This window comes from Vombatus ursinus, unplaced genomic scaffold (assembly GCF_900497805.2).
Source record: "Vombatus ursinus unplaced genomic scaffold, bare-nosed wombat genome assembly UNPS02005286.1, whole genome shotgun sequence".
Classification (NCBI taxonomy): domain Eukaryota; kingdom Metazoa; phylum Chordata; class Mammalia; order Diprotodontia; family Vombatidae; genus Vombatus; species Vombatus ursinus.
The window spans coordinates 17,262,314-17,277,746 of NW_020945064.1; the positions used below are offsets into that span (position 1 = coordinate 17,262,314).

The 15,433-nt window shown below is 38.8% G+C and overlaps 1 protein-coding gene across 7 annotated transcripts in view; it reads right to left on the reverse strand.

Annotated features, from left to right (window-relative positions):
• The window catches only part of CBFB (core-binding factor subunit beta), a 99,367-nt gene extending 84,590 nt beyond the window's left edge, over positions 1 to 14,777 (reverse strand). For 3 of the 7 annotated variants that reach the window (XM_027847003.1, XM_027846977.1, XM_027846984.1), the window contains exons 1-3: positions 14,638 to 14,774; positions 14,274 to 14,360; positions 6,572 to 6,688 (exon numbers count right to left, since the gene is read on the reverse strand). In XM_027847003.1, coding sequence (XP_027702804.1) covers positions 6,572 to 6,688; positions 14,274 to 14,360; positions 14,638 to 14,715 — 282 coding nt within the window. In that variant the 5' untranslated portion in view covers positions 14,716 to 14,774. Of the gene's footprint in view, positions 1 to 6,571; positions 6,689 to 14,273; positions 14,361 to 14,637 lie in introns of all 7 variants that reach the window. The other 4 variants (XM_027846967.1, XM_027846993.1, XM_027846959.1 and 1 more) reach the window with 3 other exon arrangements.
• Positions 14,778 to 15,433: the final 656 nt, after the last annotated feature.

Consider the following 15,433-nt stretch of genomic DNA (forward strand, 5'->3'; position numbering starts at 1 on the left):
AATTGATGAGGCTCTTAATCCACGGATTTTACTGATATTTCTTTTATATCAATCCTGGAACCTCGAAGCTAGGAAAGAATGAAATATGCAAAATCATGGAATGTCAATGCCACATAGACCTCTAGAGTTCACCCAGTCCTAACTCCCTCATTTTATAGGTAAGCAAACTATAAAATGAGTCACTAAGATGGCTTAAGGTCATATAACTCATCAGTGGTGGATTTGGTACCAAAATCCAGCTTGAACTACCAGTATAGGGGTCCATACTACTTCTTGCTAATAAAGAGGTTCTTTCTTCCCCTCCCTCTCCATAAAGGCCAAATTGTTTAACGCCATTATAGTAAACACTCTGAATTCCTTTAGATGATTCATTAATTTGACAAATATTTGCTGAATGCCTAGCCTCTGTGCTAAGCAATAGAGATTATAAAATGAATAAAATATAGTCCCTAATTCAAAGGATCTTAAAATTGTCTTAATAAATGTTAGATGCTTAAAATGGTATTTTATATTTATGTGGCACATTAGGGTTTGCGACACACTATCTCATTTTGTTTTCAACCAACACATAAGGTAGGTACGACAGCCTGTATTATTATCCTCATGAAGTTAAATGACTTACCCAATGGTCACAAAGTTACTCAACAGAGGTAGGATTCAAACCCAAGTTTCACTCTATTCTACATTTTATGATCTTTCTATGTTCAAGATCCTGGATGTGGGAAGTTTATTCCTCAAAATACTGCTATAAGGAACTACCATAAACAGAACTACAAGGTTGACCAGAAAGGTTAATGGTCAACCACAGTTTCTTATCAGTAAATTATGATATTTAAGTCACTTTATCAGTCTTCAAAAAAGAAAGCACTCCTTTTCCTTCTACCTATGGTTCTTTAATAAAGAGGAGCTGACAATGTTATGGGGCAGCTAGGTGATACAGTGGATAGACGGCTGAACCTGGAGTCAGTAAAACCCAGGTTCAAATACGACCTCAAATACTAGCTCAAATACTTGGACAAGTCCCTCATCCTGTTTACCTCCATTTACTCAGCTGTAAAATAGGAAAATAATAGCTTCCAGGGTTGTTGTAAGGATCAAATAATTGTAAAGTAGTTAGCACGGTGCCTGGCACACAGTAAGCACAGTCAGCTATTATTGTTATCATTTGGCTTGAGTAGAGCTGTAGAGTAGAGGTGAGAAAAAGAAGCCCCCTCCTCTCACATACAGAACATATAGTGTGGACCCTAAGGCAATGAATATATATGGAGAGGAAGATCTATTTGAAAGGCAGGTTGGGCTAAAGAGAATGGCAACTAGAAGACTCAAATGAGAATGTATAGCTATGAGTTTCAAATGGGAGGGTTTAAAGAAAAGGGGCCTGCTACCAATCAAACAGATCAAAGGATCTGGAATTGAGCGGAACCTTAGGAACCATCTGATTAATAGATGAGGAAACTGAATCTCAAGCAGGAGCAGTAACTTGCCAAGGTCACTGAGCTAATAAGTAGTAGAAAAGATTCAAAATATGGTCCTCATTGTTTTGGAGTGGGGAAAAACAATTATATGAAATGTCCAAAATTACAGAAGCTCAATGAGAGTCAGGAGAGATATCAGTTTAAATGGCAGAAAACAATATTCATTTTTGGGAAAGACTCTTTCCTTTTTTCCTATAGATTCTAAACCTATCCCTGTGTACTGAAGCACAAGGGCTCCATATGAGTCAGTGATGAGAACAGAGAACAGGGTTGGAGAGAAATACAAAAGGCCTTCACGGTGTAATGTCCAAGAAAAACTTTTCACCTTTCAGTGTGATGTATGGCACAAGTGGAAAGAAAGCTGGGTTTGGAGGCATACTCCCTAGGTTTAAAGTTCAGCTCTGCCACTTCCTACCAGGGTGACCTTGGACAAGTCACTTAAACTTTCTGGACTCAAGTTTCCTCATCTGTAAAACGAGGTACAAAAGCCCTTTGAGGTCCCTTCCAGGTCTAAATCTATGATTCTATGAATGAATGGGTCATTCTTTGCTGGCGAGGCTCCTGCAATACTTTCTTGGGCCAACAGAGGTCACTGCATTTATTTTCTGAATAAGGTTAAGCACAGTCTGTGGGCTTAACAATAGATTACTGATTGAGTTGAAAGAGACCTTAAGCATCACCTCATCTTTTTACAGGTGAAGAAAGTGATGGCTCAGAGAGGTAGGATAGTAAGACCGAGACTTTGAATCTAGGTCCATTAAGTCCAAATTTAGTGCTCTTTCCACCATATCAAAAACAGATTATGATATAGAAACACTGGGAGTAACTGAAACTTGTTTTTTTCACATTTATATTTATCAAATAGATCACACATTTATCAAAAATTTTTATGCGTGGTTCAAGTCCCAGTTTATGTACATTACCTCCTATGGCTCCATTTAAATGGCCTACATATACATCTTTTAAAAATCAGATTATTACTATATTAAACTCCAACTACAGGAGACACAATTGCTTCCCTTAATGAGGAGAACTGAAATCAGTTAGCAAAATGATGACAAGCCAAAAGTTTTATTTACTAAGGAAAAACCTGTAGAAACTTTTTTCTAGACTTCTTTGCTTATCCTAATAAAAAGCAGAAAGGGCAATGGGCCAGGAACCAGGCGACCTAAGTTCTAACCCTGGTTTTGATGCAAATTAGTTGTGGGAACTTGGTACAGTGACAACCTCTATTAACTCACTTCTATCCATAAAACGAAAGGGCTAAACTATAATCTTTTTTTGCCTCTAAAATTCTCTGTTTTTGTTTTAATGAATTATATTTTATTAATTACAACAGCATCTATATACACACTTGGGGGAAAAAAAAAGTTTTTGTATCTGACCTGTGATTTCATTGGTCTAGAGACCTTCCATCACAGATTTTTTTTTTAAACCAGTGCTTTTAAATAGACTATTTAGATAGAGCAACTTGAACTACCTTTTTCAATATGGCTTACATCTGTTTCCAATGTTCTGATTTTTTCCTCTTTAGTGTTTTAGCATTTTACTTGTGTTTGATATGATTCCATAAAAGAGTAAACAAAACCGTGGGGGAGAGAAGGTAGAAGTGTTAGCTGATCTGTACAAAAGCATATTTTAAATGCCATTTGTTTCAGAAGTATATGATAACTACATGAAAACACATAATTTTACAGCATTTCTGTCCTTTTAATTTTGTACAAGAAGCATAGCACAATCCTACTGGGAAACTCACCCTGTCATATCTGAAAGCATAATTAAATAATTTCAACATTTCTAGAATAATGGACAAGTTCCACAATTACTTATTTACTCTAGGGAGAGCAAAAACAAACAGAAAAACTTTAGGTCATTTTCTGAAATCTGAACTAAATGCAATATATCCTACCTACTAAGACTTCAATTCTTTATTTAAATATAGATATTACATGAGAGGTTAAAAAAACTTACATAAATTATCTAATTTTACATAAGCTATAAAGATTAGGACACACAATAATTCTTACTGTTTAATACTTCACATCTGTTCAGTAAAGAAAATACTTTGGTAAACTGTTTAAATATACAAATGACATAGTCATATTTACTCAAAGCAGAATATATTTGAACTCAAACTGTCTTTCCCATTCCTTAAGGAAAAGAGCCCTTAAGATTCAAGGATTTATGTTCAGTCTGAGTATATCCTCACTAACGAAGATAGGATTGAAGATCAAGGATTGGAAGGGACCTAAGAAGTCATCTAGTTCAACCCTGGCATTTTATAGCTGAAGAAATTGAGGTCCAGGGAGCTGAAGTGATTTGCCAAAGGTCAAACAGTAATTAGGTGCTTGGGGGCAAAGATTGGGGCTAGGAGTAGAAGAGATTTGAAGAGTGGCTAAGGACAAAAGGGGAAACAACCTGTGGCCAAACTAGTAATGGGCCTCCCTGAACTTAGCCAGGCTGGGCCAAAGACAGATATATGGGCCAAAACCAGATATTATATATGAAAACTATATTTTGTGTGAAATATGCTATTTTAGCATATCTTATGAAATATACTATTTTACTTATTGATTATATATACTATGTATAATTAGAATTTCCTTAAGTCTTCTATTAAACTGGTTTTCTCTAGATTAGTAGTTTCTGGAAAAAGGGCATTTTAGGTTTAAAAAAAAGCTCCTCCCCAAATAAAAAACTCAAACGATTATATTCCTGTCTTGGGAAAACAGGAACTAGTTAAGTTTAAAGACAAAGACCACCTCTCCTTTAGGCTATTCTTTTGTATCAGTCTGAGGACAGTATTGTCTAACCTTGGACAACTCCCTTTCTATTTCTGGTCCTCTCAGTTTGTGTGTAAAATGAGGTAGATGAAAGCACAGATAGTCACTTGCACTTTTAATAGTCTATGTAAAGGATAAGAAAAAATATATAGCCTTCTAGCTTCTCCTAAGTTACATATAATATGGTTTCATTTCTTTTTTGGAAAGTAGAAAATTTCCCGAAGAAGAGACACTCCAAAACATACCATCCCAAAACTAAGAGAAATTATTTTTGGATTTTCCACAGGTAATCAAAAATGATAATACATTATAAAACTAGATTCATCTCTTTTTTGGACAGTGTTTTTTGTTTCTATAACTGAAAATAGCTTGATGGCTTAAGTCCAGGAAAACTATGCTTCTGGGTTGATAATTAATATTCCCAAGTGTTATACAAAGCTACAAAAGTTTAGCCTCAAATTGGTTAATGCCTTTTTTAAAGTTGCAAATAAAATAGAATAATGGAAATCAGTGGAAAAGAAAGCTTGTTAACAATTGTCCTATTATTTAAATTATCTGTTAAGTTTAAATTAGGACAAAAAATTTGAAGGAAATTTAGACTGTCTACCTCTTAATGACATTAGAAATCACTTAAGCAACTTTCAACTAAGTCTTTACACAAAGGCTAATTTCTTTTTTGCTTTTTTTAAAAATTAATTTATTTTGAATTATCAACAATCACTTCAAAATTTCTAAACCATCACACATATGGGTAAGAAAGGGTAACAAAAGACACCAAAACCCATATAAATCGTCTAAGTTCCCCTTCTTACCTGTAATATGAAATAAGTAAAAAGGCAATCATTTGCTTTAATTTCTCCAACACAGACAACACTAGCAAGTAAACAAGAAGAAAGCAAATTTGTTGTATCATTCAGTTTTTCTAAACTAGTAACATATTTTCTCTCACTGAAATCTAATTGTGGTCTGCCAACCACAAAAAGCTCATAGGCTACACTTAGCTAAAATTTTATAAAAATAAAAAAGACCATTACTATATAATAACTTACATTTACAGAAGCAGAGAAGTGATTTTCTTAGTAGTTCAATGCTTAAATACTCTCAAAGGAACACTGAAAAGTTTTTGCTTTTTGCAAGAAAAATGACAGCCTTCTTACATACCAAAAATCTATAGAGAAAAACTAATGGAGGTCGCTGAATTAAAAAAAAAGGTACAGGATCGAACTGAATCTAAGAAAGCTGAGAAATTATGCACGTAAAATCAGCTCAATGATTATTTGGGGAATAATTTTAATTTAGTTTCTAGAATTTTAATATGGTTAATCTACACTACGCTAACCATCAAATTATACACTGTTGGTATACAATTTGGAATTTATTAATCAACCACCTCAGTAAAATGAGTGAAACAAACTTCAATAAAGATCAACCAAACCTATCTTTAAAAATTCATCTGACATAATTTCAATAGAGATTTTTGGTAGAGGTTTGCTGTTCAAAATATTTCCATCTATATTTTCATATCCAATGCTCACACTTCAACGATTACCATTAAAATAACATTAAGGTCCCAACAGAACTACTTGTCTCCTCCTGAAAGTTTTCTTTAAGATTAAAGGTGGGGAGGGGATAGAGGAGAAGGGGAAGAGAAGGAAAACCAAGAAGTTTAAAACATTGCAAAGCTATGTTTTATACAATGTTTTCCCTCAGCATTTAAGTTCTCTATGTTAACCCACAGGAAGCAAAGCAAATATTAAGCTGCTCCTTTCACTTAATAGTTAAAATTTCTTTTTGGGTTTTAACATTTTTCTAAAATGATGTAAAAATAGTTGATTCTTCTTATTCTCATACATATACATATCTGTCATGATACAGCTATTTTTGTTTGTTCAAATCAAAATGAACCAAAGTTTAAACAACTGGCATTTAAAACTTGTACATGAGCAAACATTTTTCAAAGCCTACAGAACTTCCCATAGTTTTCTCAAGTTCAAACTTTGGAGTTATAAAATTTTATTAAAGCACATGTTAATAAATATAGAAAAACTTCTTTGTAAGATTTTTAAAAGGCCCAAGTTTTGAATGACATGTATGGGAAGGCACAGTACAGAATTCCTTGTGGGCTATAAGTTTTTATAACAAATGGTTACATTAGAAAACATAGGAAAGTTACAAGACATTTTTTTGCAACAAAATGAGAGTCAACGTGCCCGCCTATTCCATGACGTAATTAGATTCGTGATCTACTTATAAAAAGGTACAGTCTATAGTCACACAACTAGTTATTTTAAAACGCAAAGAAATTTCTCTTACCTTGCCTGCTTCTCTTTCCAAGTCGACATATTCCCGGCTAGGTGTTTGTCGCTGCTCTCCCTGCCAGCTGGCCGGAAAAAACTGGAGAGACAGATTGGTTCCTGTGGCCACAAAAGCCTTTTAGAAAAATCAATACAAACAGGATCAGGAGCAAGACATTACATAAATTATGCAAGCAGTCATTTATTTTTACATCAGTTTATGTCTTAAGCCAGGCAGCAAAAAGAATACTTAAAGTCAAAAACACACACTCATCATTTTTCTTTAGTATTAAGTTACAAACATCTGATTCCATTTTGACGACATTTGCCATTGGCTGCTTAGATATAAAATAAGACATGGAATCAATACTTTCTTTCAGGTCCTTTTTTGCTGACGTTAGAATCTCATGTTGCAAAATTTGAGCTAAAGGGTATCAACCCTACACTTAAAAATGGTTATTTTTAAAATACAAAATTATGACCCAAAAAAAAAAAAAATCACTCAAGATCTAAAGAATTAGATTTTCACAGAACGCTATGATTTAAAAAGAAAACACTTCAAAAACTTTTTGTTTGGCTTTAAAGCATTAGTAAATAAGACATTTCTCTATTTCTTCCCCCCGGCTTCCATGAGCTTATGCTAACAGTAGGATCACAGGATTAGAACTAGAAGAGAGCTTGGAGACCAAGTTGTGGCAAGTCCCTCATTTTTAGATGAGGAACTGAGGCCCAGAAGAGGAAGTGATTTGCCCGGTGACACATCCAGCCTCACAAAGTCACATCTTCAACTGAGTTGCTCTGACTCTAAATCCAGTGCTTTTCCTACTTAATAATGTACTTCAAGACGGTCCTCAGGTGCTAAAAATGTGAGACTGAGATGCAAATGAAATATTTTCACTTCTTAAATGTTAATACTTGAATGCAACTGTCTTAGATGAATCAGGAACTGTCAATCTTCCAAAGCATTTTTAAATGAAAAACAGGAGATAATGGGGGGGAAAGCAATGTGAGACTGTAACTATTAGAATATTCACCCAACACATACTGTAGTTAGAAGACCACTTACATGGCTTAGCCAGCAACATCATATATTCTGAGACCCTTAACAATTTGACTTCTAGTTTTGTATGAGTGAGTTTTGTTTTTTGTTTTTTTTTAGTGAGTTTTCTGATATTTAAAGTGGAAACAACACTATCCCTACTTCTCTGGGCTAATCTGTCGAATAACTAATAATAAAAAACCCAAACCTGAAGAACATATTTTTGGCAAGCAAATTACCATCATCCAAATGAAAATTTTACTTACTAAATATATCAGTAGATGGGATTAGGTCTCTGTCTCTCTAACGAAGGAACTAAGGAAAGCTCTCAAGAAATTCGGTTTCAAGTTGGTATTAATAGTCTTAATCTGGATGCAAAAGGTTCATCGGAGGCATTCAGTTTGGAAGAGACCTTAAATTATTTAATCCAATAACCTTATTTTACAGAGGAAACAGGCCCAGAAAGATCAGGTGACTTGCTCAAGACCACATAGAAAGACAGAAGGTCAGGATTCCAACTCACATTCTCTGACTCCCAATATTTTTAGTTCAGGAGTTACCCCTTATTTTAGTAGTTTTTTAAGGATTTTTATAATGTTGAGTCAAGTCTACAAGCATTTATTAATCACTTATATGTACCAGGCACTGTCCTAAGGGTTGGGAATACAAATACAAGAAGAAAGACAGTCCCTACCCAGATGGAGCTTACATTGGAATGGTGGAAACAGCACATAATGGCCCAAGTACGATACGGTGGTAATACAAGTATTATCCCCATATTGCAGATGAGGCAGTAAGGCTTAATGGACAGAGAGCTGGCCCTGAAGCCAAGAACACCTGGGTTCAAGTCTTGTTGCAGACACATAAGTGTGTGATCCTGGCCAAGTCCCCTAACCTCTTGATACTCTAGGCCAATGATGTCAAACTCATAGAAGAGGAGACCACTAAACCACAGGTAAGGGTCCCTCAGGGCCATATATTAACTTAGAAAACCATACTAATATTATCTATGTATTATTGTATTTTGTTAATTACATGGTAATCTGGTTCCAGCAACACTCAGTAGTGTTGTGTATTCTGGCAGGGTGTTTGACACCTCTGCTCTGGGCAATTTTCCAAGACCATAAGTTGCAGAGAAGGTGCCTGCCTACGATGAGGAGAGGGAGTTCTCTATATTAAGTAAATCACCAGCACTGGAGCTGAGGTTTGTATCCAGGCCTCTACTCCAACTCTAGCATTTTTCCAAGATACCATACTAGTTAAGGTTGAAATTTGTCACATTTCTAATGAGCTGAGACAAGTTTTCTTTTTTAATTATCTAATAATTAAAATACGTATAATTTGGTTAAAAAAAAGTCAAGTGGTAGGATTTAATGCAAAGAGTCAAGAGTCAAAGATCCTGGGTCTGGCCACTTAATATCTATCTGTGTAATTTTGGGCAAGTCATGTCCCTTCTTTGGGTCTCAGTCTCCTTCTCACTAGCACTTGACCCAAAGCAAGCCACTCTCCTCACTGGACTTCAGTTACCTCATCTACAGAACAGAAAGAATCTCTAAGGTCCTTCCAGCTCAAAATCCTATGAAGTCCTGAGATGACTGAGTCCTTTAAATGCAGTACGTTGATTCTTCACTCTCACTCTGTTAAGACAATAACTACAAGTGATTTTTATGCATGAAACTACCAAGGTTATCATACAATTTTAAAAAATCAGGCTGGTTTATTATGTTAAAGATCAAGGCTCACCATTTAAAAAATAGTTACGCCTTTTGCTTTGACGTTTGTGTAAGGAAGAAATTATATCTTCCATGATGGCACTACAGATCACTTAAAGGATTTCCAATAGATTTTATGACTGCCATTATAGCAACACAATTTTAAGACAGTCTTTAAAAAAAAAAAGTATGCTACAAGCACAAATTTTCCCAAGAGACACCTCTGCCAGATCTCATAACACTATTTAAGCCTGTCACCTAAGAACATAAACTAAATGCCGATTACTAACAGAACCCTTTGAAGGTATTTCATTGCACAGTCCCATTCTCTTCCCATGTATAGATCCTTTATCTGGACAGGTAATACATATCGTCTCAGTATTGTCGTGGTTTTTCAAGATTACACCATTCTTCAACCTTTCCCCAATATTTTATAATAAATGCTGAAAAACTGAACCAAAAGATGTCAAGTGAAACAAAAAGGACCCTGACTGGTTTTTGTTTTGCTAGGAAATCGAGTTGTGTGACTTGCCCAGGGTCACACAGTAAGTATCAAGTGTCTGAGGCCATATTTGAACTCAGGTCCTCCTGACTCCAGGGCCAGTGCTCTATTCACTGTACCACCTAGCTGCCCTATACCTGGGAAGTATGGACAAGGGTACTGTTGGGACAAGGGTCCAAGCTGCCTGATGAAAGCAGAAAATGGTTTCAGCTTCCTAAAAAAACGCAAACAGGAAGATTTTCATTGTAAAGAGCTTTGAAAACCTCATATAAATGTCAGTTTTTAATTACTATTATTTTATTCAAAGCAGAGACAGTATTAAGTATCCATGAATGTTAGTGAGTCTTCCAATACTGATTATAAATGCAGGTGGCAATTTTGGCAAATGGAACTTGATGAATATGCTCCTCTACTAACTCCAATGGACCCCAGCTGACAGCCTCTGCCAGGTAAAGATTAATAGGGTCCACAGATTTACCACCTTACCTCTTGTTTAATTGCTAACTTCAGGAATAAAGTCTCTGCTCATTATCTCACCAATTTTCCTTCTCCTAACCCTTCACATGCAGAGAAGATGGTTAAAATAGACCAGTCTAGATTTAAAAATTTACAAACAGTATACTAAAACGTCAAGAGAAAAAAAAATAATTAAAGATTCCCCCTAGTATTAATGCAATTCTATGGTATAAATTTTAAGTATCCAAATAAAGCCACATCTTATTTAGAAATGCAGTATGCACTTTTGTAATTCATCTTTAAAATAAGTCTCAGTTTCTGGCTCTAAAATGTTGCCTGCTTCTGGCTGCACAACCAATGAGAGGTACAAATCATTAATGTTCATTCAAACAGGCATTAAGTATCAGCTTTTCCCCAAATCATCACTGAAAACAACCTAATAGAAAAGGAATAAATTCTGCCTATAGATTCCACTTTTCTCCTCACTATTTTTGTTCTGAGAGGACCTAGAGAGAGTAGAAGAGTCTCACAATGTCACCATACCTTATACCCTTTAATAAAATTCATCAGCAAGCATCAAAAAATTCTCTCATCTGCTCCTTTCGTCTTGCTTTGAGCTGCCATTCACAAGACAGCAAATGGAGTAGAATTTAGAGTAGTGAGGAGCAGCTATGCAATTTACTACATTAACTAATGAGTCTGCTACTGATCATCACTCTTCTTATACTGGGAGAAAAGACCCCTAAGAAACCACAGCCAAATGTTGGATTTTTTTTCATCACTGTTGTTTTACTAAATGTTTTATTAATGCTGTCACAATTCTCAATGGCGCTCTTCTCCCTCCAAAGAATCCTCCCCTGTAACAAGCTCTTCATAAATCAAAAATCATGGGGTCCAATATGTGCCACAGAACCTAGGATACCATTATTAAAATTACTATATGAAGCCTTCAAAATCAGCTCATACATGTATGTTTTGGATGAGTAGCTCAAATTTCAGTTCAAAATGAACTTTAACAACATTCCGGGAATGTTTAAAAAAATGTAAATTGCCATATAACCTTTAACAGTAGTAAACATGTTGAGAATTATTTCTTTGAATTAGAAAAAAAAACCTAAACTAGCCCCCTTTATAAAAACTGCATCACTCAACAAAATCAAATATTTAACAACTATTTTCTCCCTAAAATCAAATTATAAACTGCAATCTACTTTCTCTGATCTGCAATTTTATTAGAACTGAAGAAGCTTATAATTTTTAAGTCCAGATACACGAACAAAGAAATCATCCCAGAAAAATCTGATTTACCCCTAGAAAGAGAAATTCATAAGAAATAGAGGAGAATCATTTAACACAGCTTACTAAGAAGATTAGGATCTACTTTAGGTCAATTTATACCCTTAAAACAAAACTACAAGCTGCAAAAGTTTCACATAACATGGCTGGTCTATAGGGTAAATGTTAATCCTAACTCCTATAGCAGAGTTACGAAGATGGTCCCCTATACTTACGGGATGCCATCCTTGTCAATATATTAAATATATATAAGTTAGAGAATTTTAGACCTGGAAGGGAACTTAAAGATGCTTTAATTCACCACCCCCTGAGGCACAGAGAAGCAGCTTGACTAAAATCACCCAGAGTGCAAGACAAGATTAGAATACAAATTTCTTCACTGATTCCAGGGCTTTCCCAATACACCACAGCTCAGTCCTATTACTGGGCTTTTATTTTTGAAGATGCTTTCCATTGACTAGCTCCTTCTATTCACACAACAATCCCATGACATAGGGAGGGTTGGACTCTCCACATTTTATGGATGTAAAAGAATAAATGGATCTCATTTATGTGGTATTCTGGAAGGACTATGGTTCCAGTGAGGTAAAATAAGGTTCTTTTCATGAGACTAATAAGTAATTGACAAAACAAAATTGAATAGTTCTGTCCATTTCCAAAGTTTTGTACCTTAAGAATATTAATTTACCTTCTCCGCCAGACCTAAATACTGCAAAATTTCTCCCTTTTGACCTCACCTTAAATGGCAGAACTTCATAAATTCTTCAAGAGATTAAAAGGCCACATTTGTAATTTCTGGAGCATTCTCTTCCGATGTTAACGTAACTCATACAAGGTTGTCTTTTCCACATGATGAAGTGGACAAAATTCTGTCCCTCCCCCGTTAAATAATGCTTCCATTATATCAGACGAGTGTGTCTTTGTCATTTTCAAAGTTTACAGATAGTATGGTATAGTAGAAAGAGAACTTGCTTAAGAGTCAGAAGATCTTTATGAAACCCACCTACTACCACCTGTATGACCTTGGGTATATCATCATACCTCTCTGGACCTCAATTTTTGCATCTGTAAAATGAAGGAGTTGGACTACTTGTGATCTCTAAGTTTCCTGCCAGCTTTGATAGTTTATGATTCTATGATCAGCACTAAATAACCTATTAGGGCCTAGGTCTTAGGCTTCCCCCTCTCCTACCCCTACTTAGCCCTATTACTGCTCATTAGCACCCTCAACAGGACGACTGGAGTGGAAACACAAATGAGAGGCCTAAATTCAGCTGCAGCAGCTTGTAGTGATATCATCAGTACATCCTACTCCCTTTTCTCCCCAATAATAAATAATATGGTTTGGCCTGGAGCCCATTTTTTACACATCCTTTTCCTAAGGACTTTCCCCCCTTTGGTGCTCTTTTACCTAACTCTATTTTCAGGAAGCCAATTAAAAAAAAAAGGCATGAAAGTTCAGGGGCATATGTGGAGTGGGTGATGGAAGAGAGCAAGGCCTCTGGTACAGACAGTTTGGGGAAGACCTGTGGATTTAAAAGATCTATCCTTGAGAATTATTAACACCAAACCAGAGCTGGCAGCAGAACTAGAAAAAGCACTGGCCTTGGAGGAAACCTGAGTTGAAACCCACTTACGAGATAGGTGCCTGTGTGAAGTCACTTCCTTTTTCTAAGGCTCAGTTTCCTCATCTTTAGAGTGGAGAGAAATAGCCGAATACCTCATGTCTCACAAGGTCCTTGTGATCCACGTGCTTTAAGTTCTATATAAATGTGAATTACCAACTATCACTCCAAGGCTCAGTAGTCCTTATCTTCTACATGTTTACAACATGAAAAGACAGAGGGCATACATATACTTTCTTCTTTAAGGGACGGAAATGACTTCTTCATTAAATAGGACATCTGCATTAGGGATTAGTTTTTAGTTTTTCAATTTTAAGTGAGGGCTTCTCTTCCAGAACCACTATTACCTTTCCGTAAGGAGCTCCCAAATCACAAAAAGTTCTAGGCTGGGTAACAAATGTAGCTTGTAGGAAAGGAACTATCACCTAGCTTAGCAGCTAATGGGGTGAACCTATGAATACATAATGGAATGGTTCTCTAGAAGCCTTCAAAGTATTTCCCAACACGGTGCCTTCCTCTTAAATCCATAGAACCTTACCAGAATATTACCCTGCCATGCAGACTGAAAATATCAATTCTTTGTTTAGCTTGGCTCCTGTTCTTTCTAATACCCTTTACTCACTTCAAAAAGGGATTCAATGGCAAACTTGTTTATTAGGCAGCGCCTAGGAAACACGGCCGCAAACACGGAGGCAACAGAGAAACCGTCTCCTTGTTAAAACACAAACTAGTCAGTATCTGGTTTCATATTTTCAAAATCTGAATAGGAAGTACGACGGGTTTCACAGCTTCGCACAGTTCCGGGTTGCAGAAGCGTTGGACTACGTTTTCCACTAATAGTCTGGAGGGAAGTGAAATTCAACAGGTATATGTCTATGTCTGTGTATGTATCTATACATATATATATATTTTTTTTCTTTTTAAAGAAGTAATAAAGGAGGAGGAGGAGAAATGCCCCAGACTCAAAATTTTAAAAACGGAATGTTGAGCACTTCGTGGGGGTCTGCGGGAGCATGGCGGGAACCGGGCGGGTGGTGAAGGTTGGGGGGGAGGGAGGAAGGAAGGGGGGTCCAGGGCTCGGGGACACTTACGATTTCCGAGCGCCCGTCTCTGCAGGCATTCTGGAACCTCGCCTGCCTCTCCTCGTGCGGCCGGTCCCTGAAGCCGGTGTATTTAATCTGCGGACGACAGAGCGGCCAGAAATCACAAGCCCAATCCGGGGAGCGAGCCCGGGCGCAGATAAGAGGGCGCGGTGAGCTAGGGCCGGGCGCCGCGGGGGGGCATCGGACTGCGCCCCCCGCGGCGCCCCCCGGCCCCGCTCCGGATGGAGCTCGCCCCCGCCGCCGCCCAGGAAGTTCGAGAGACCCGAGTTTTGACAAGAGCCCCAAACTTTCCTCCCTCCGGGCCTCTCCTCCCCGCGCCCCGCAGGAGCCGCCGCCAGCCCGGCCCGCTCACCTCGCACTCGCGGCTCAACTTCCTGAAGAACTCCTCGTTCTCGAACTTGCTCTTCTGGTCCGGGACGACCCGCGGCATCTTCTCGCCCCGGGGCGGGCCCGTCAGGGGCGGCGGCGGAGCGACGGAGAGGACGAGCCTGGCGCCCGCTCGCCGACGGGCTGCCTGCCCGAGGTCGGAGCCCGGAGTCGGGCTCCCGCTGCGCCCCCGGCCGCCGCGGGCGCTCCGAGGTCGGCCCCTGCCTCTGCCCCGGGGCTTCCCTTTGTTTCTTGCGCGCCCCGCCGGCTCCCGCGCGTGGGGAATGGGGATGGGGATGGCTCCGTGGGGCGACTCAGCAGCCGCCGCCGTGGCCGTTGCCCGCTCCTCGCACTGACTGAGCTCGCGCACCGCCCCCTCGGCCGCCGCCGCCACCGCCGCCGCTGCGGTGACTTCCTCCCTCCCTTCCTCCCCCCCCCAGCCCCTCCGCGCCCGCGCGCCGGCTCCGCCTCCTCCCCGATGGCCCCGCCCCCGCCCATTCCCTTCCTCGGGCTCCCGCTCAAGCCCCGCCTCCTCTGGCTTCCTCTCATGCCCCGCCCACCACTCTCTCCTCCCTCTTACCCCCTTCAGGCTCCGCCCATCTCTCGTTCCCTCCCTCTCAGGCCCTGCCCACCGCCCAATTCCCTCCCCTCCAGGTCGCACTCAAGCACCGCCCACTTCCCGGGGTTGGGGGGGGAAACTCCTCTTCTTTCCTTCCCCTCCCCGCGCGTGCTCGCTCTCTCCGACCATCACCACCTTTCCTCCCTCCCCAGCCCATCCATCT